This window comes from Zonotrichia albicollis, chromosome 38 (assembly GCF_047830755.1).
Source record: "Zonotrichia albicollis isolate bZonAlb1 chromosome 38, bZonAlb1.hap1, whole genome shotgun sequence".
In the NCBI taxonomy this organism is placed as follows: Eukaryota; Metazoa; Chordata; class Aves; order Passeriformes; family Passerellidae; genus Zonotrichia; species Zonotrichia albicollis.
The window spans coordinates 1361195-1380140 of record NC_133856.1 but is presented as its reverse complement, the minus strand read 5'-3'; the positions used below and the strand labels follow the sequence as shown (position 1 = coordinate 1380140).

The 18946-nt window shown below is 51.8% G+C and overlaps 1 protein-coding gene across 1 annotated transcript; it reads right to left on the bottom strand.

The window, feature by feature from the left end:
* Positions 1 to 5757: 5757 nt before the first annotated feature.
* LOC141726716 (uncharacterized) lies at positions 5758 to 18742 on the bottom strand. Its single transcript, XM_074531713.1, has 8 exons — positions 18621 to 18742; positions 18363 to 18520; positions 17989 to 18151; positions 15203 to 15312; positions 11509 to 11672; positions 11328 to 11347; positions 8501 to 8636; positions 5758 to 6235 (listed from the first exon to the last, which is right to left on the bottom strand). Exons 1-8 carry the CDS (start codon positions 18726 to 18728, stop codon positions 5895 to 5897), a joined length of 1200 nt encoding a protein of 399 aa, XP_074387814.1. The 5' UTR covers positions 18729 to 18742; the 3' UTR covers positions 5758 to 5894.
* Positions 18743 to 18946: the final 204 nt, after the last annotated feature.

The window sequence follows — 18946 nt, the reverse complement described above, 5'->3', positions numbered from 1 at the left end:
CGCGATATCCGACACCGCCCGGGGGGGGTGGGGGCGGGGCCGGGACCCCCCCGTGCCCATTTTGGGAGAAAAGAACAAAAGGGGGCGTGGCCGGGGCGTGACGTCACCGCGCGCCCCTCCCCCACCCCCCGCAGCTGTCGCGGCTTTTCGGGACCCCCCCCAAAATGACAGCGGGGGGAGGGGCGGGGGGGGAGGGGGGGAGGGGTCACCTTCACCCATCCCCCACCCCCGACACAGCGCGGCAGCTTTGGGGCCAAATTCCACAATTTTGGGAAAAAACGGCCCCAAAATTCCTTAATTTGGTACAAAATGGCCCCAAAAATTCCTTTATTTGGGTACAAAATGGGGCCAAAATTCCTTAATTTGGTACAAAAGCTCCAAAAAATTTCTGAATTTGGTATAAAACCCCCCAAAATTCCTTAATTTGGTACAAAACTCCCCAAAAATTCCTTTTGGGACCCAATTCTTTAATTTTGGTACAAAATGACCCCAAAAATTCCTTTATTTGGGTACAAAATAGGACCAAAATTCCTTATTTTGGTACAAAATGATCCCAAAATTTCCCCTGAATTTGGTACAAAATTGCCCCAAAATTCCCTAATTTGGTACAAAACCTCCAAAAATCCCCTGAATTTGGTACAAAATTCCTAAATTTTGGTACAAAATGACCCCAAAATTCCTTAATTTGGTACAAAACCCCCCAAAAATTCCCCCAATTTGGTACAAATTCCTTTATTTTGGTACAAAACCTCCAAAAAATTCCTTTGTTTTGGTACAAAATGGGGCCAAAATTCTTAATTTGGTACAAAACCCTCCAAAATTCCATTTGGGACCAAATTCTTTAATTTTGGTACAAAACAGTCCCAAAATTCCTTTATTTTGGTACAAAACCCTCAAAAATTCCTTTCTTTTGGTACAAAATAACCCAAAATTTCCCCTGAATTTGGTACAAAATTGCCCCAAAATTCCCTTATTTGGTACAAAACCTCCAAAAATTCCCTGAATTTGGTACAAAATTCCTAAATTTTGGTACAAAATGACCCCAAAATTCCTTAATTTGGTACAAAACCCCCCAAAAATCCCCCGAATTTGGTAGAAAATGACCCCAAAATTCCGCAAGTTTGGTAAAAAAGATCAAAAAATTCCCTGAATTTGGTACAAAACTCCCCAAAATTCCATCTGGGACCCAATTCTTTAATTTTGGTAAAAAACAGCACCAAAATTCCTGAATTTGGTACAAATTCTTTTATTTTGGTACAAAATGACCCCAAAATTCCTTTTGGGACCCAATTCTTTAGTTTTGGTACAAAATGGCCCCAAAATTCCTTAATTTGGTACAAAACCTCCAAAATTCCTTTATTTTAGTATAAAATGGCACCAAAATTCCTTAATTTGGCACAAAACCTCCAAAAGATCCCCCGATTTTGGTACAAAAATCCTTAATTTTGGTACAAAATGACCCCAAACTTTCCCCCGAATTTGGTACAAAATGGCACCAAAATTCCTTAATTTGGTACAAAACCTCCAAAAATTCCATTTGGGAACCAATTCTTTAATTTTGGTAAAAAAACTGCCCCAAAAATTCCTTTATTTTGGTACAAAATGGGCCAAAATTCCTTTATTTTGGTACAATTTCCTTAATTTTGGTACAAAATGGCCCCAAAATTCCTTAATTTGGTACAAAACTCCCAAAATTCCTTTTGGGACCCAATTCCTTATTTTGGTACAAAATGACCCCAAAGTTCCTTTATTTTGGTACAAAACGGCCCAAAAATTCCTTTAATTTGGTACAAAATGACCCCAAAATTCCTTAATTTGGTACAAAACCCTCCAAAAAATTCCATTTGGGACCCAATTCTTTAATTTTGTTTAAAATGGCACCAAAATTCCCTGAATTTGGTACAAAATGGGACCAAAAATTCCTTAATTTTGTACAAAACCTCCAAAATATTCCCCAAATTTGGTACAAAATTCCCCAAAATTCCTTTTGAGACCAAATTCATTAATTTTGGTACAAAATGACCCCAAAATTCCTTTATTTTGGTACAAAACCCTCCAAAAATTCCATTTGGGACCAAATTCTTAATTTTGGTAAAAAATGGCCCCAAAATTCCTTTATTTGGGTACAAAACCCTCAATTCCCTTTTGGGTTCAAAATTCCTTTCATTTGGTAAAAAAAAATCCCAAAATTCCTTTTGGGTCCAAATTCCTTTGTTTTGGTCCAAAACCCCAAATTCCCTTCATTTGGTAAAAAAAAAGAAAAAACCAAACAAAATCCTTTATTTGGGTCCAAATTCTTTATTTTGGTCCAAAACCCCCAAAATTCTCAATTTTGGTTAAAAAAACCCCAAAATTCCTTTATTGGTAAAAATAAAACCAAAAATCCCTTTTGGGTGCAAATTCCTTATTTATTATTCCTTTATTATAAATGGAGATTTAACCCTAAAAATGGGAAATTTAACCCCAAAAATGGGAAATTTAACCCCAAAATTCACATCCAGACACCAAAATTCAGGTACTGACCCCAAAAATGGAGATTTAACCCCAAAATTCATATCCAGACACCAAAAATGGGGAAATTTAACCCCAAAAATGGGGATTTAACCCCAAAAATGAAGATTTAACCCCAAAAATGGGGATTGAACCCCAAAATTCACACACTCAGACACCAAAAATGGGATTTAACCCCAAAATTCTGGTACTGACCCCAAAAAATGAGGATTTAACCCCAAAATTTGGGTCCAACCCCCCTAAAATTTGAATCCAGACCCCAAAAATGGGGATTGAACCCCAACATTCATACCCAGACACCAAAAATGGGGATTTTTTAACCCCAAAATTTGGGTCTCGCCCCCCAAAATCAGGGTCCAGACCCCAAAATCAGGGATTTAACTCCAAAATTTGGGTACTGACCCCAAAAATGGGGATTTAACCCTAAAAATGAGAATTTAACCCCAAAATTTGGGTCTAACTCCCCTAAAATTTGAATCCAGACCCCAAAAATGGGGATTGAACCCCAAAAATGGGGATTTAACCCCAAACTCACATCCAGACCCCAAAAATGGGGAGTTCACCCCAAAATTCATATCCAGACCCCAAAAATGGGGATTTAACCTCAAAAATGAGAATTTAACCCCAAAATTTGGGTCTAACCCCCCCAAAATTTGAATCCAGACCCCAAAATGGGAAATTTAACCCCAAAATTCATACCCAGACACCAACAATGGGGATTTTTAACCCCAAAATTCAGGTACTGACCCCAAAAAATGGGGATTGAACCCCAAAATTTGGGTCTAACCCCCCCTAAAATTTGAATCCAGACCCCAAAAATGGGGATTGAACCCCAAAAATGGGAAATTTAACCCCAAAATTCATACCCAGACATCAAAAATGGGGATTTTTAACCCCAAAATTTGGGTCTAGCCCCCAAAATCAGGATCCAGATCCCAAAATTGGGGATTTAACCCCAAAATTTGGGTACTGACCCAAAAATGGAGATTTAACCCCAAAATTCATACCCAGACACCAAAATTTGGGTCCAGACCCCAAAATATGAGGATTTAACCCCAAAATTTGGGTCTAACTCCCCAAAATCAGGGTCCAGACCCAAAATGGGAAATTTAACCCCAAAATTCATAACCAGACACCAAAAATGGAGATTTTTAACCCCAAAATTTGTGTCTAGCCCCCCAAAACCAGGATCCAGACCCCAAAATCGGGGATTTAACCCAAAATTCATATCCAGACACCAAAAATGGGGATTTTAACCCCAAAATTTGGGTACTGACCCCAAAAAATGAGGATTTAACCCCAAAATTTGGGTCTAGCTCCCCTAAAATTTGAATCCAGACCCCAAAAATGGGGATTTAACCCCAAAAATTCAGATCCAGACCCAAAATCCAGGGATTGAACCCCAAAAATTCAATTCCAGACCCAAAATCCTGGGATTGAACCCCAAAAATTCAATTCCAGACCCAAAATCCAGGGATCTGACCCCAAAATTCCGGGCCCAGACCTTAAAACCAGGGGGCAAAGCCCCAAAATTTAAAATGGAATCCCCAAAAACGGATAAAACCCCCCAAAATTCGGTGTAATCACCCAAAAATCTGGGTCTGACCCCCCAAAATTCGGGTTTATATTCCCCAAAATTCGGGTTTTTACCCCAAAAATCCGGGTCCAGACCCCAAAAAATCCAGGTTTACCCCCAAAATTCAGATCTAAGCCCCCAAAATCCGGATTTAACTCCCAAAATCCAGGTCAGACCCCAAAAATCCCAATTTACCCCCAAAAAACTTGGGCTAAACCCCCAAATTTGGGTCTGGCCCCCTTAAAATCCGGGTCTAATCCCCAAAATCCAGATTTAAGTCCCCCAAAATTCAAGTTTAATCCCCCAAAATTCAAGTTTAATCCCCCAAAATTCAAGTTTAAACCCCCAAAATTCAGCTCTAATCCCCCAAAATCGGGGTCTAATCCCAAAAATCCACATTTAAGTCCCCCAAATTCAAGTTTAATCCCCCAAAATCCAGGTCTAGACCTCCAAATTCAAGTTTAATCCCCCAAAATCTGGGTTAAATCCCCCAAAATTCGGGTCTAATCCCAAAAATCCAGATTTAAATCCCCCAAAAATTCAAGTTTAATTCCCCAAAATCCGGGTTAAATCCCCCAAAATTCGGGTCTAATCCCAAAAATCCAGATTTAAATCCCTCAAAATTCAAGTTTAATCCCCCAAAATCCGGGTTAAATGCCCCAAAATTCGGGTATAATCCCAAAAATCGGGGTCTAATCCCAAAAATCGAGATTTAAATGCCCCAAAATTCAAGTTTAATCCCCCAAAATTCAAGTTTAAACCCCCAAAATCCGGGTCCAGACCCCAAAATCCGAATTAAACCCCCCAAAATGCAGCCCCCTCCCCAAATTTCCCATCCCCCCCCACAGAGGGATCCAGCCCCTCAAAATCCCCAAAAATTCCCCAAAAATTCCCCAAAATTTGGGGTCTTTATGGCTCGATGGGGGTGGGGGCAGCACCAGTTCCGGCCCCCCTAAAATCCCCCCAAATTTGGGGTGCCCGGACCCCCAAAACCCCCTAAAAACCCCCCCAAAATTCCCCCAAATTTGGGGTGGCCGGACCCCCAAAATCCCCCCAAATTTGGGGTGGCCAGCCCCCCAAACCCCCCTAAAATCCCCCCCAAAATTCCCCAAATTTGGGGTGGCCGGCCCCCCCAAAACACCCTAAAAACCCCCCTAAAATCCCCCCAAATTTGGGGTGGCCGGCCCCCCAAAACCCCCTAAAAACCCCTCCAAATTCCCCCCAAATTTGGGGCATCTGGCCCCCCAAAACCCCCCCAAATTTGGGGTATCCAGCCCCCCCAAAATCCCCTAAAAACCCCCCCAAATTTGGGGTGGCCAGCCCCCCAAACCCCCTAAAAACCCCCCAAAATTCCCCAAATTTGGGTTGCCAGCCCCCTCAAAACCCCCCCCAAATTTGGGGTGGCCGGACCCCCAAAACCCCCTAAAAACCCCCCCAAAATTCCCCAAATTTGGGGTATCCAGCCCCCCCAAAACCCCCCAAATTTGGGGCACTCACAGCTTGGGGGGCAGCGCCATCTCCAGCCCCCCAAAAATCCCCCAAATCCCCCAAAAACCCCCAAAAATCCCCAAATCCCCCCAAATTGGGGGCGCTCATTGCTGGGTGGGGGGCAGCGCCATCTCCAGCCCCCCCAGCCCCCCCAGGACCCCCCAGATCCCCCCCAGATCCCCCCATAGCGAGCCGGCTTTGGGGGCGGCCCCGCCGCGCAGGCGCACATGCGCGTACAGCGCCAGTTTTGGGTCTGGGGCAGCCGGGGGGGATTTGGGGGCGGGCTCAGGGGTCGCGGCGGGGTCACGGCGCAGGCGCACTACGGGGACGCCGTTGCGCAGGCGGCAGCGCCGCCCGCAGGACACGCAGTCGTGCAGGGACACGCGGGGCTCCCGCATGGGGAGGGGGCGCCCCGAATTGGGGAGGGGGCGCCCTGAGTTGGGGAGGAGGCGGCGCAGCCGCTTCCGGTTCCGATTCTTCTTCCGGTTCCGCCGTTTTTGGGCAGGCCCCGCCCCGTTGGGGCCTGGCCCCGCCCCTCGGCGCATGCGCACGTCGGTCTCGCGCAGTTCGTATTTCGGGGGGGGGTCCCGCGGGGGGGGAGGGGAAGGGGCGGGATTGCCCCTCCCCCCCCCGCGGCCCCGGAACGCGCCCTGGCCGAGCCTGGGGGGAGGGGAGGGGGGTCAGGGACCCCAGACCCAAATTGGGGACCCCAGACCCAGGATTAGGGACCCCAGACCCAAATTGGGGGGGAGGGAAGGGGGGTTGGGGACCCCAGACCCAAATTGGGGAGAGGGGAGGGGGGTTAGGGACCCCAGACCCAAATTGGGGGGGAGGGGAGGGGGATCAGGGACCCCAGACCCAAATTGGGGAGCCCAGACCCGGAATTGGGGACCCCAGACCCAGGATTAGGGACCCCAGACCCAAATTGGAGGGGAGGGAAGGGGGGTCGGGGACCCCAGACTCAAATTGGGGGGACAGGAGGGGGATTAGAGACCCCAGACCCAAATTGGGGAGCCCAGACCCGGAATTGGGGACCCCAGACCCAAATTGGGAGGGAGGGGAGGGGGGTCAGGGACCCCAGACCCAAATTGGGGGGGAGGGGAGGGGGGTTGGGGACCCCAGACCCAAACTGGGAAGCCCAGACCCAAAATTAGGGACCCCAGACCCAAACTGGGGGGACGGGAGGAGGATTAGGGACCCCAGACCCAAATTGGGGTGTCCCAACCCTGGAATTGGGAACCCCAGACCCAGGATTAGGGACCCCAGACCCAAATTGGGGAGCCCAGACCTGGAATTGGGGACCCCAGACCCAAATTGGGGGGGAGGGGAGGGGGATTAGAGACCCCAGACCCAAATTGGGGAGCCCAGACCTGAAATAAGGGACCCCCACCCAAAACTGGGGACCCCTGACATGAAACTGAGGACCCCCACCCAAAATTTCGGGGCCCCTCTGGGCTTTCTGGAGTCGTCAGGGTTTTGGGGTCAAAATTTTGGGGTGTTTGGGGTCAGGATTTTGGGGTTTTTGGGGTGTTTAGGGTGAGGATTTGGGGTGTTTGGGGTCAGGATTTCGGGGATTTCGGGGTCAGGATTTTGGGTCCCCCTCAGGATTTCAGGGTGGTTTTTGGGGTCAGGATTTGGGGTTTTTGGGGTGTTCGGGGTCAGGATTTCGGGGTGTTTGGGGTGTTTGGGGGTCAGGATTTTGGGGTTTTCAGGGTCAGGATTTCGGGGATTTTGGGGTCAGGATTTTGGGGTCCCCCTCAGGATTTCGGGGTTTTCAGGGTCAGGATTTTGGGGATTTTGGGGTCAGGATTTTGGGGATTTTGGGGTTTTCAGGGTCAGGATTTCGGGGTGTTTGGGGTCAGGATTTTGGGGATTTTGGGGTCAGGATTTCGAGGTTTTCAGGGTCAGGATTTTGGGGTTTTGGGGTCAGGATTTCAGGTCCCCCTCAGGATTTTGGGGTCAGGATTTTGGGGTCAGGATTTGGGGTCCCCCTCAGGATTTCGGGGTGGTTTTTGGGGTCAGGATTTTGGGTTTTTGGGGTCAGGATTTTGGGGCTTTTGGGGTCAGGATTTTGGTGTTCCCCTCAGGATTTTGGAGTTTTTGGGGTCAGGATTTTGGACTTTTTGGGGTCAGGATTTCGGGTCCCCCTCAGGATTTTGGGTTTTTAGGGTCAGGATTTTGGAGTTTTTGGGGTCAGGATTTTGGGGATTTTGGGGTTTTCAGGGTCAGAATTTCGGGGTGGTTTTTGGGGATTTTGGGGTTTTCAGGGTCAGAATTTCGGGGTGGTTTTTGGGGTCAGAATTTTGGGGATTTTGGGGTTTTTGGGGTCAGGATTTTGGGGATTTTGGGGTCAGGATTTTGGGTTTTTTGGGGATTTCGGGGTCAGGATTTCGGGGTGTTTGGGGTTTTCGGGGTCAGGATTTTGGGGTGTTTGGGGATTTCGGGGTCAGGATTTTGGTGTTTTTGGGGTTTTTGGTGTCAGGATTTCGGGGTTTTCAGGGTCAGGATTTTGGGTGTTTGGGGTCAGGATTTTGGGGTTTTCGGGGATTTCGGGGTCAGGATTTTGGGTTTTTGGGGTCAGGATTTTGGGGATTTCGGGGTGTTTGGAGTTTTTGGGGTCAGGATTTTGGGGTTTTTGGGGATTTTGGGGGTCAGGATTTGGGGTGGTTTTTGGGGTCAGGATTTTGGGGTTTTTGGGGTTTTCGGGGTCAGAATTTCGGGGTTTTTGGGGTCAGGATTTCGGGTCCCCCTCAGGATTTCAGGGTGGTTTTCGGGGTCAGGATTTTGGGGTCAGGATTTGGGGTGTTTGGGGTCAGGATTTTGGGGATTTCGGGGTCAGGATTTTGGGGTGTTTGGGGCCAGGATTTTGGGGATTTCAGGGTCAGGATTTTGGTGTTTTTGGGGATTTTGGTGTTTTTGGGGTACCTCTCGCAGGTGCGGCACTCGCAGCCGCGGTTGCCCTCCCCGAAGAAGCGTCGCCCATAGAAACAGGTGATTTCCGCCCGGGGGGGGATGTCCCTGCAGGGCCTGCACCCGCGCCGCCGCCCGGCGCCGACACCAGCTGTGCCCAAAAATGAGATATCCGTAAAAATGGGACCCCGAAAATGAGATATCCCCCAAAACGGGACCCCAGAAAATGAGATATCCCCGAAAACGGGACCCCGAAAATGAGATATCCCCGAAAATGGGACCCCAAAAATGAGATATCCCCCAAAAACCGGACCCCAAAAATGAGATACCCCTGAAAACGGGACCCAAAAATGAGATATCCCCAAAAATGGGACCCCAAAAATGAGATATCCCCAAAAAATGAGATATCCCCGAAAATGGGACCCCAAAAAAGAGATATCCCCAAAAACGGGACCCCGAAAATGAGATATCCCCCAAAAACGGGACCCCAAAAATGAGATATCCCCAAAAATGAGATATCCCCGGAAAATGGGACCCCGAAATGAGATATCCCCCAAAAATGGGACCCCAAAATGAGATATCCCCCAAAAATGGGACCCCAAAAATGAGATATCCCCAAAAACCAGACCCCAAAAATGAGATATCCCAAAAACGGGACCCCAAAAATTAGATATTCCCAAAAAACGGGACCCCAAAAATGAGATATCCCGAAAAATGGGACCCCAAAAATGAGATATCCCCCCAAAACGGGACCCCAAAAATGAGATATCCCCGAAAATGGACCCCAAAAATGAGATATCGCCAAAAACGGGACCCCAAAAATGAGATATCGCCAAAAACGGGACCCCAAAAATGAGATATCCCCAAAACGGGACCCCAAAAATGAGATATCCCCAAAAATGGGACCCCAAAAAATGAGATATCCCCCAAAAATGGGACCCCAAAAAATGAGATATCCCCAAAAAATGGGACCCCAACAATGAGATATCCCCAAAAACCAGACCCCAAAAATGAGATATCCCCCAAAAATGAGATATCCGTGAAAACGGGACCCCAAAAATGAGATGACCCCAAAATGAGATATCCCAAAAATGAGACCCTAAAAATGAGATATCCCCAAAAACGGGACCCCAAAAAATGAGATATCCCCGAAAACGGGACCCCAAAAATGAGACATCCCCCAAAAACGGGACCCCAAAAATGAGATATCCCCAAAAACGGGACCCCAAAAATGAGATATCCCGAAAACGGGACACCAAAAATGAGATATCCCTGAAAATGGGACCCCAAAAATGAGATATCCCCAAAAACGGGACCCCAAAAATGAGATATTCCCAAAAATGGAACCCCCAAAAATGAGATATCCCCAAAAACGGGACCCCAAAAATGAGATATTCCCAAAAATGGAACCCCAAAAATGAGATATCCCCAAAAACGGGACCGCAAAAATGAGATATCCCCAAAAACGGGACCCCAGAAATGAGATATCCCCAAAATGGGACCCCAAAAACGGGAGAGAAACGTGAGAATAAAAATGGGGATCCCAAAAATGAGATATCCCCCAAAAATGAGATATCCCCGAAAACGGGACCCCAAAAATGAGATACCCCCCAAAAATGGGACCCCAAAAATGAGATATCCCCAATCTCTCCATTTCCCCTCACATTTCCCTTCATTTTCCCCTCACATTTCCCACCCTTTCTCCCCTCACATTACTCTCCATTTTCTCCCCTCACGTTTCCCGCCCTTTTCTCCCCTCACGTTTCCCGCCCTTTTCTCCCCTCACGTTTCCCGCCATTTTCTCCCCTCACGTTTTCCCCGCCCCTTTTCTCCCCTCACGTTTCCCGCCCCTTTTCTCCCCTCACACTTCCCACCCTTTTCCCGTCACATTTCTCTCCATTTTCCCCTGACATTCCTCTATTTTCCCTTCACATTTTTCCCCCTTTTCCCCTCATGTTTTCCCACCCTATTCCCCCCTTCATGTTCCTCTGTCTTTTCCCCTCACATTTCCCCCCATTTTCCCCTCACATTTCTCTCCCTTTTCCCCCTCACAATTCTCTCCCTTTTCCCATCACATTTCTCTCCATGTTCCCTCCACATTTCTCTCCATGTTCCCTCCACATTTCTCTCCATTTTCGCCTCATGTTTCCCGCCCTTTTCTCCCCTCACGTTTTCCCCGCCCCTTTTTCCCCCCTCACGTTTTCCCGCCCTTTTCTCCCCTCACGTTTTCCCCGCCCTTTTCTCCCCTCACATTTTCCCCGCCCCTTTTCTCCCCTCACGTTTTCCCCGCCCCTTTTCTCCCCTCACGTTTCCCGCCCTTTTTTTCCCCTCACACTTCCCACCCTTTTCCCCTCACATTTCTCTCCATTTTCCCCTGACCTTCCTCTATTTTCCCTTCACATTTTTCCCCCTTTTCCCCTCACATTTTCCTACCCTATTCCCCCCTTCATGTTCCTCTGTCTTTTCCCCTCACATTTCCCTCCATTTTCCCCTCACATTTTCCTCCATTTTCCCCTCACATTTCCCACCGTTTTCCCCCTCACATTTCTCTCCATTTTCCCCTCACACTTCCCCCCATTTTCCCCTTCACATTTCTCTCACTTTTCCCCTCACATTTCCTGCTCTTTTCTCTCCACATTTTCTCCATTTTCTCCTCTCACGTTTCCCGCCCTTTTCTCCCCTCACGTTTTCCCGCCCATTTTCTCCCCTCACGTTTTCCCCGCCCCTTTTCTCCCCTCACGCCTCCCGTCCTTTTCTCCCCTCACACTCCCCACCCCAAACCCAACCATTCTCACCCCAAACCCACCAAAAAAAAACCCCAAAACGCCCTGGTTGAACTCACCCTGCAGTTGGGCCGACAATCTGCGGACAAAGCAGCACCATCAGCAGCCGCTCCAGGCCCCACCACGCCCAGGTGAGCCCTGAGGGCGCTCGGGGGCCTTGCGGGCCGGGGAGGGGGGGGAAGCTGCCGGACAGATTTTTGTGTTTTTAGCCGGGTTTTTGGGGCGGTTTTGGGCTCCCACCGTGGTTGATGAAGGCGGCCGGGCCCAGCCAGAGCTGGGTTTTCCTGCGGCGGGTGGAGTACATGAGGCTGAAGTCGTTGTCGCCCGCCCTCAGCAGCGCCCGGTCCGAGCCCCGCAGCTCCACGCTGCAGCCGCCCAGCAGCTCCAGCGTCTCGTGCTTCTGCCTGTGCAGCGAAAAAAGGAAAAAAAATCACATTTTTGGGGTTTTTTTTAAAATATAGAGGAGTTTGGGGAGTTATTAAAGGTAAATTCTGGAGATAGCAGGGCTGTGGAGTTAGGCCCCGCAGCTCCAGCGTCTCGTGCTTCTGCCTGTGCAGCAAAAAAAGGAAAAAAAATCACATTTTTGGGGTTTTTTTTTAAATATAGAGGGGCTTTGGGGAGTTATTAAAGGTAAATTCTGCAGATAACAGAGCTGTGGAGTTAGGCCCCGCAGCTCCAGGCTGCAGCCGCCCAGCAGCTCCAGCGTCTCGTGCTTCTGCCTGGGCAGTGAAAAATGGGAAAAAAAGGAAAAAAATCACATTTTTGGGGTTTTTTTTAAAATATAGAGGGGCTTTGGGGAGTTATTAAAGGTAGATTCTAGAGATAAAAGGGCTGCAGAGTTAGGCCCTGCAGCTCCACGCTGCAGCCGCCCAGCAGCTCCAGCGTCTCGTGCTTCTGCCTGTGCAGCGAAAAAAGGAAAAAAAATCACATTTTTGGGGTTTTTTTTTTAAATATAGAGGGGCTTTGGGGAGTTATTAAAGGTAAATTCTGGAGATAGCAGGGCTGCAGAGTTAGGCCCCACAGCTCCACGCTGCAGCCGCCCAGCAGCTCCAGCGTCTCGTGCTTCTGCCTGTGCAGTGAAAAATGGGAAAAAAAGGAAAAAAATCACATTTTTGGGGTTTTTTTTAAAATATAGAGGAGTTTGGGGAGTTATTAAAGGTAAATTCTGGAGATAGAAGGGCTGTGGAGTTAGGCCCCACAGCTCCACGCTGCAGCCGCCCAGCAGCTCCAGTGTCTCGTGCTTCTGCCTGTGCAGCAAAAAATGAAAAAAAAAAACAAATTTTGTGGAGATTTTTAAAATTTAGAGGGTTTAGGGCAAGTTTTAAAGGTAAATTCCGATTCTGGAAATAGCAGAATTATATTAAAGTAGCAGCTCCACACTGCAGCCACCCAGCAGTTCCAGCGCCTCATGCAAAAAATGTCAATAAAACCCCAAATTTTGTGGAGATTTTGAAAATTGAGAGGGTTTTGGGAAGTTTAAAAGGTGGATTTTAGAGATAACAGAAATATAGAATTAAGTAGCAGCTGTAAGATTTCTTACTGCAAAAATTATATAAGAATTAAAACACTGAGAATAAACAAAACAATGGCTTGCATGTTAATATGTGTTTAAATTAATTAAGATTTCAGGGGAGTTTTTGGGGTTCCAGGGCAGTTTTTGGGGTGGATTTTGGGGGATTTGGGTACTTTAGGTTATTTTACAGATTCCAGGGCAGTTTTTGGGGTGGGTTTTGGGGTTTTTTGGGTATTTTAGGTTATTTTACAGATTCCAGGGCAGTTTTTGGGGTGGATTTTGGGGTTTTTTGGGTATTTTAGGTTATTTTACAGATTCCAGGGCAGTTTTTGGGGTGGATTTTGGGGTTTTTTGGGTATTTTAGGTTATTTTACAGATTCCAGGGCAGGTTTTGGGGTGGATTTTGGGGATTTTTGGGTATTTTAGGTTATTTTACAGATTCCAGGGCAGTTTTTTGGGGTGGATTTTGGGGATTTTTGGGTATTTTAGGTTATTTTACAGATTCCGGGGCAGTTTTTGGGGTGGATTTTGGGGGTTTTGGGTATTTTAGGTTATTTTACAGATTCCAGGGCAGTTTTTGGGGTGGATTTTGGGGGTTTTGGGTATTTTAGGTTATTTTACAGATTCCAGGGCAGTTTTTGGGGTGGATTTTGGGTATTTTAGGTTATTTTACAGATTCCAGGGCAGTTTTTGGGGTTTCAGGGCAGTTTTTGGGGCGGATTTTGGGGTTTTTGGGTATTTTAGGTTATTTTACAGATTCCAGGGCAGTTTTTGGGGTGGATTTTGGGGGTTTTTGAGTATTTTAGGTTATTTTACAGATTCCAGGGCAGTTTTTGGGGGGGATTTAGGAGTTTTGGGTATTTTAGGTTATTTTACAGATTCCAGGGCAGTTTTTGGGGTTCCAGGGCAGTTTTTGGGGTGGATTTGGGGGTTTTTGGGTATTTTGGGTTATTTTACAGATTCCAGGGCAGGTTTTGGGGTTCCAGGGCAGTTTTTGGGGTGGATTTTGGGGCTTTTGGGTATTTTAGGTTATTTTACAGATTCCAGGGCAGTTTTTGGGGTGGATTTTGGGGGTTTTGGGGTATTTTAGGTTATTTTACAGATTCCAGGACAGTTTTTGGGGTGGATTTTGGGGGTTTTGGGGTATTTTAGGTTATTTTACAGATTCCAGGACAGTTTTTGGGGTTCCAGGGCAGTTTTTGGGGTGGATTTTGGGGGTTTTGGGTATTTTAGGTTATTTTACAGATTCCAGGGCAGTTTTTGGGGTTCCAGGGCAGTTTTTGGGGTGGATTTTGGGGGGTTTTGGGTATTTTAGGTTATTTTACAGATTCCAGGGCAGTTTTTGGGGCGGATTTTGGGGGGTTTTGGGTATTTTAGGTTATTTTACAGATTCCAGGGCAGTTTTTGGGGTTCCAGGGCAGTTTTTGGGGTGGATTTTGGGGGTTTTGGGCTCACCACGTGCGCGTTGACACCACCCTGGCGCCGTTGGTGTCGCGGCTGTAGCGGGTGCAGCGTTTTTGGGGTTTTTGGGTATTTTACAGATTCCAGGGCAGTTTTTGGGGTTCCAGGGCAGTTTTTGGGGTGGGTTTTGGGGGTTTTGGGCTCACCATGTCCGGGTTGACACCACCCTGGCGCCGTTGGTGTCGCGGCTGTAGCGGGTGCAGCGTTTTTGGGGTTTTTGGGTATTTTGGGTTATTTTACAGATTTCAGGGCAGTTTTTGGGGTGGAATTTGGGTATTTTAGGTTATTTTACAGACTCCAGGGCAGTTTTTGGGGTTCCAGGGCAGTTTTTGGGGTGGATTTTGGGGATTTTGGGCTCACCATGTCCTTGTGGACACCACCCTGGCGCTGTTGGTGTCGCGGCTGTAGCGGGTGCAGCGTTTTTGGGGTTTTTATGGTGTTTCACAGACTCCAGGGCAGTTTTTGGGGTTCCAGGGCAGTTTTTGGGGCAGTTTTGGGGGGTTTTGGGCTCACCACGTCCTTGTGGACACCACCCTGGCGCCGTTGGTGTCGCGGCTGTAGCGGGTGCAGCGTTTTTGGGGCGGATTTGGGGTTTTTGGGTATTTTAGGTTATTTCACAGATTCCAGGGCAGTTTTTGGGGTGGATTTTGGGGGTTTTGGGCTCACCATGTCCGCGTTGACACCACCCTGGCGCCGTTGGTGTCGCGGCTGTAGCGGGTGCAGCGTTTTTGGGGGGATTTGGGGTTTTTGGGTATTTTAGGTTATTTCACAGATTCCAGGGCAGGTTTTGGGGTGGGTTTTGGTGATTTCGGGCTCACCATGTCCTTGTGGACACCACCCTGGCGCCGTTGGTGTCGCGGCTGTAGCGGGTGCAGCGTTTTTGGGGTTTTTGGGTATTTTAGGTTATTTTACAGATTCCAGGGCAGTTTTTGGGGCGGTTTTTGGGGGTTTTGGGCTCACCACGTCCTTGTGGACACCACCCTGGCGCCGTTGGTGTCCCGGCTGTAGCGGGTGCAGCGCTGGATGCTGAAGCCGCTCTCGGGCAGGAGCGTCCGCAGGTACCGGAACACCTGGGGGGGGGGAACCAGGAGGGGGGCTCGGGACCCCCACAGAGCCCCCAAATCCCTCCAGGGACCCCCCAAATCCCTCCCAGGGACCCCTAAATTCCCCCAGGATCCCCCAAATCCCTCCCTGTGCCCCACTGAGCCCCCAAACCCCTCTGAGGACCCCTGTGCCCCCCATAGGGACCCCCAAACCCCTCTGAGGATCCCCCAAATCCCTCCCTGTGCCCCACTGAGCCCCCAAACCCCTCTGAGGACCCCCCTAATCCCTCCCAGGGACCCCCAAATTCCCCCACAGAGCCCCCAAATTCCCCATAGAGCCCCCAAATCCCTCCCTGTGCCCCACTGAGCCCCCAGACCCCTCTGAGGATCCCCCAAATCCCTCCCAGGGACCCCCAAACCCCCCATAGAGCCCTCAAATCCCTCCCTGTGCCCCACTGAGCCCCAGACCCCTCTGAGGATCCCCTAAATCCCTCCCAGGACCCCCACAGAGCCCCCAAATCCCTCCCTGTGCCCCACTGAGCCCCAGACCCCGCTGAGGACCCCCCAAATCCCTCCCAGGACCCCCCAAATTCCCCCAGGATCCCCCAAATCCCTCCCTGTGCCCCACTGAGCCCCCAAACCCCTCTGAGGATCCCCCAAATCCCTCCCAGGGACCCCCAAATTCCCCCAGGACCCCCAAATTCCCCATAGAGCCCCCAAACCCCTCCCTGTGCCCCACTGAGCCTCCAGACCCCTCTGAGGACCCCCCAAATCCCTCCCAGGGACCCCCAAATTCCCCAGGTCCACCCAAAAAGCCACTCAGACCCCCCTATATCTCCCACAGGGACCCCCAAACCCCCCCAGGACCCCCCTATGTCTCCCATAGGGACCCCCAAAGCCCCCAAAGAGCCCCCCAGACCCCCCTATAACCCCCATAGGGATCCCACATCCCCCAGGACCTCCCTATGTCTCCCATAGGGACCCCCCAAGCCCCCCCAAATTCCACCAGGATCCCCCAAATCCCTCCCAGGGACCCCAAAACCCCCAAAGAGCCCCCAGACCCCTCATAGGGATCCCCAGGTCCCCCCAGGACCCCCAAATTCCCCGCAGGACCCCCCCTATATCTCCATAGGGACCCCCAAACCCCCCTACGACCCCCAAAGAGCCCCTCAGACCCCCCTATACCCCCCATAGGGATCCCCACATCCCCCCAGGACCCCCCTATGTCTCCCATAGGGACGCCCCAAGCCCCCCCAGGGACCCCTAAATTCCCCCAGGACCCCCCAAATCCCTCCCAGGGACCCCCAAACCCCCCAGAGAGGCCCCCAGACCCCCCTATATCTCCCATAGGGACCCCCAAACACCCCCAGGACCCCCAAATTTCCCCCAGGACCCCCCCTATGTCTCCCATAGGGACCCCCCAAGCCCCCTCAGGGACCCCTAAATTCCCCCCAGGATCCCCCAAATCCCTCCCAGGGACCCCCAAGAGCCCCCAGACCCCTCATAGGGATCCCCAGTTCCCCCCAGGACCCCAAATTCCCCCCAGGACCCCCCTATGTCTCCCATAGGGACCCCCCAAACCCCCCCTGGACCCCCCAAACCCCCCCCAGGACCCCCAAATTCCCCCCAGGACCCCCCTATGTCTCCCACAGGGACCCCCAAATTCCCCCAGGACCCCCAAATTTCCCCCAGGACCCCCCTATGTCTCCCATAGGGACCCCCCAAGCCCCCCCAAATTCCACCAGGATCCCCCAAATCCCTCCCAGGGACCCCAAACCCCCCTAAGACCCCCAAAGAGCCCCTATACCCCCCATAGGATCCCCAGATCCCCCAGGACCCCCAAATTCCCCCCAGGACCCCCCTATATCTCCCATAGGACCCCCAAACCACCCTAAGACCCCCAAAGAACCCCTCAGACCCCCTCTATACCCCCCATAGGGATCCCCAGGTCCCCCCAGGACCCCCTGTGCCCCCTATAGGGACCCCTAAAGACCCCCAAGAACCACCCAGGACTCCCCCAGACCCCCAATAATGACCCCCCCCCCAGTGCATCCCCCACCCCCAAAGCCCCCCAGGGACCCCCCAAAGACCCCCCCCACTCTCAATAGGGATCCCCAAATCCCTCCTGACCCCCCCAGGGACCCCCTGACCCCCCTATACTCCCCATAGGGACCCTCGAAGCCCCCAGGGACCCCCCCAAACCCCTCTGAGGACCCCCAAGGAGCCCCCCAACCTCCCCTATACCACCCATAGGGCCCCCCAAAGACCCCTCCCCTTACACCCCCAGCCCCCAAATCCCCCCCATGTCCCCCCAGACCCCCCCAGACCCCCCTATATCCCCCCAAAGAAGCCCCCCAAACCCCCCTATACCCCCCATGGGTCCCACCAAGACCCCCCAGACCCCCACAGGGACTCCCCAATACCCCCCAGGGACCCCCAGATCACCCCAGGACCCCCCAAACCCCCCTATATCCCCCCAAAGACCCCCCAAACCCCCCTATACCACCCATAGGGCCCCCCAAAGACCCCTCCCCTTACACCCCCAGCCCCCAAATCCCCCCCTATATCCCCCCAAAGACCCCCCAGACCCCCCCCCCACACCCCCCATAGGGACTCCCCAATACCCCCGGGGACCCCCAAATCACCCCAGGACCCCCCAAAGCCCCCCAGGACCCCCCAAATCCCCCCCCGTGCCCCCCGTACGTGGATTTTGAGCGCTGCCCGCTGCGCCGGGCGCCGCTGGCGGAAGAACGCGGGGGCCCAGGCCCCGCTCAGCGTCCGCCAGGCGGCCTCCAGGTCCCGCCGCTGCCGGAACGCCGCGATGGCCGCGCGGAGCTGCGCCCGCCGCCGCAGCGCCGGTAACGGGCTGGGGGAGCGGAGACATCGGCAACGGGAACGGGACAGACTCGGGACCGGGATGGGGACAGCGGGACCGGGACCGGGAGAGCATCGGGACCGCCGGGATGGGGACACCGGGACTGGGATCCCGCACACCGGGATGGGACCCCCGCTCCCCGGGCACCCCCTCCGGAGCGCGGCTCTGCCCCCGGTGTCCCCTCCCGGTGTCCCGGGCTCACCTGACGCCCATTTTGTGCGTCCGGAATCCGAGCACCGAGTCCAGCACGAGGCTCGTGGCCAGGTCATCGTTCTCGCAAAGCTCCCGCGCCGTCACCGCCGTCCCCGTCGCCCGGGCCCGCATGGGCTGCGGCTGCCGCCGCCGCCGCCTCCGCCGCGCCTGCAGCACCGGGAGCAGCACCGGGAGCGTCACCGGGCGCTGCCGCGGGGCGGGACCCCGAGCACGGGGCGAGCCCCGGGAGCCCCGTCCCGGCCGTTACCGCAGCGCCGCGGCCGCGGGACCGGCCGGGGCCGCCGCCGGTACCGGGCCCGGAGCGGCCCCGGCGCCGCCGCCCGCCCGCTCCCGCCGCCCGCTCCGCCATCCCCATTGGCCGCCCGCCTCCCGCGCCGCCGCTGCGATTGGCTGCCCGGGGGAGTCCCGCCCCCTCCGTGAGGCGCTCGGCGAGATGATTGGTGCAAGCGGCGGCGCCACCTCATTGGTTAGCGGCGTTGCGGGCGTGCTATTGGTACGAAAAGACGCCGATCAAGCCGATCCATGTTTTCATTGGCTAAAACAGAGCGGTCCCTCTCCTCCCCTTCCATTGGC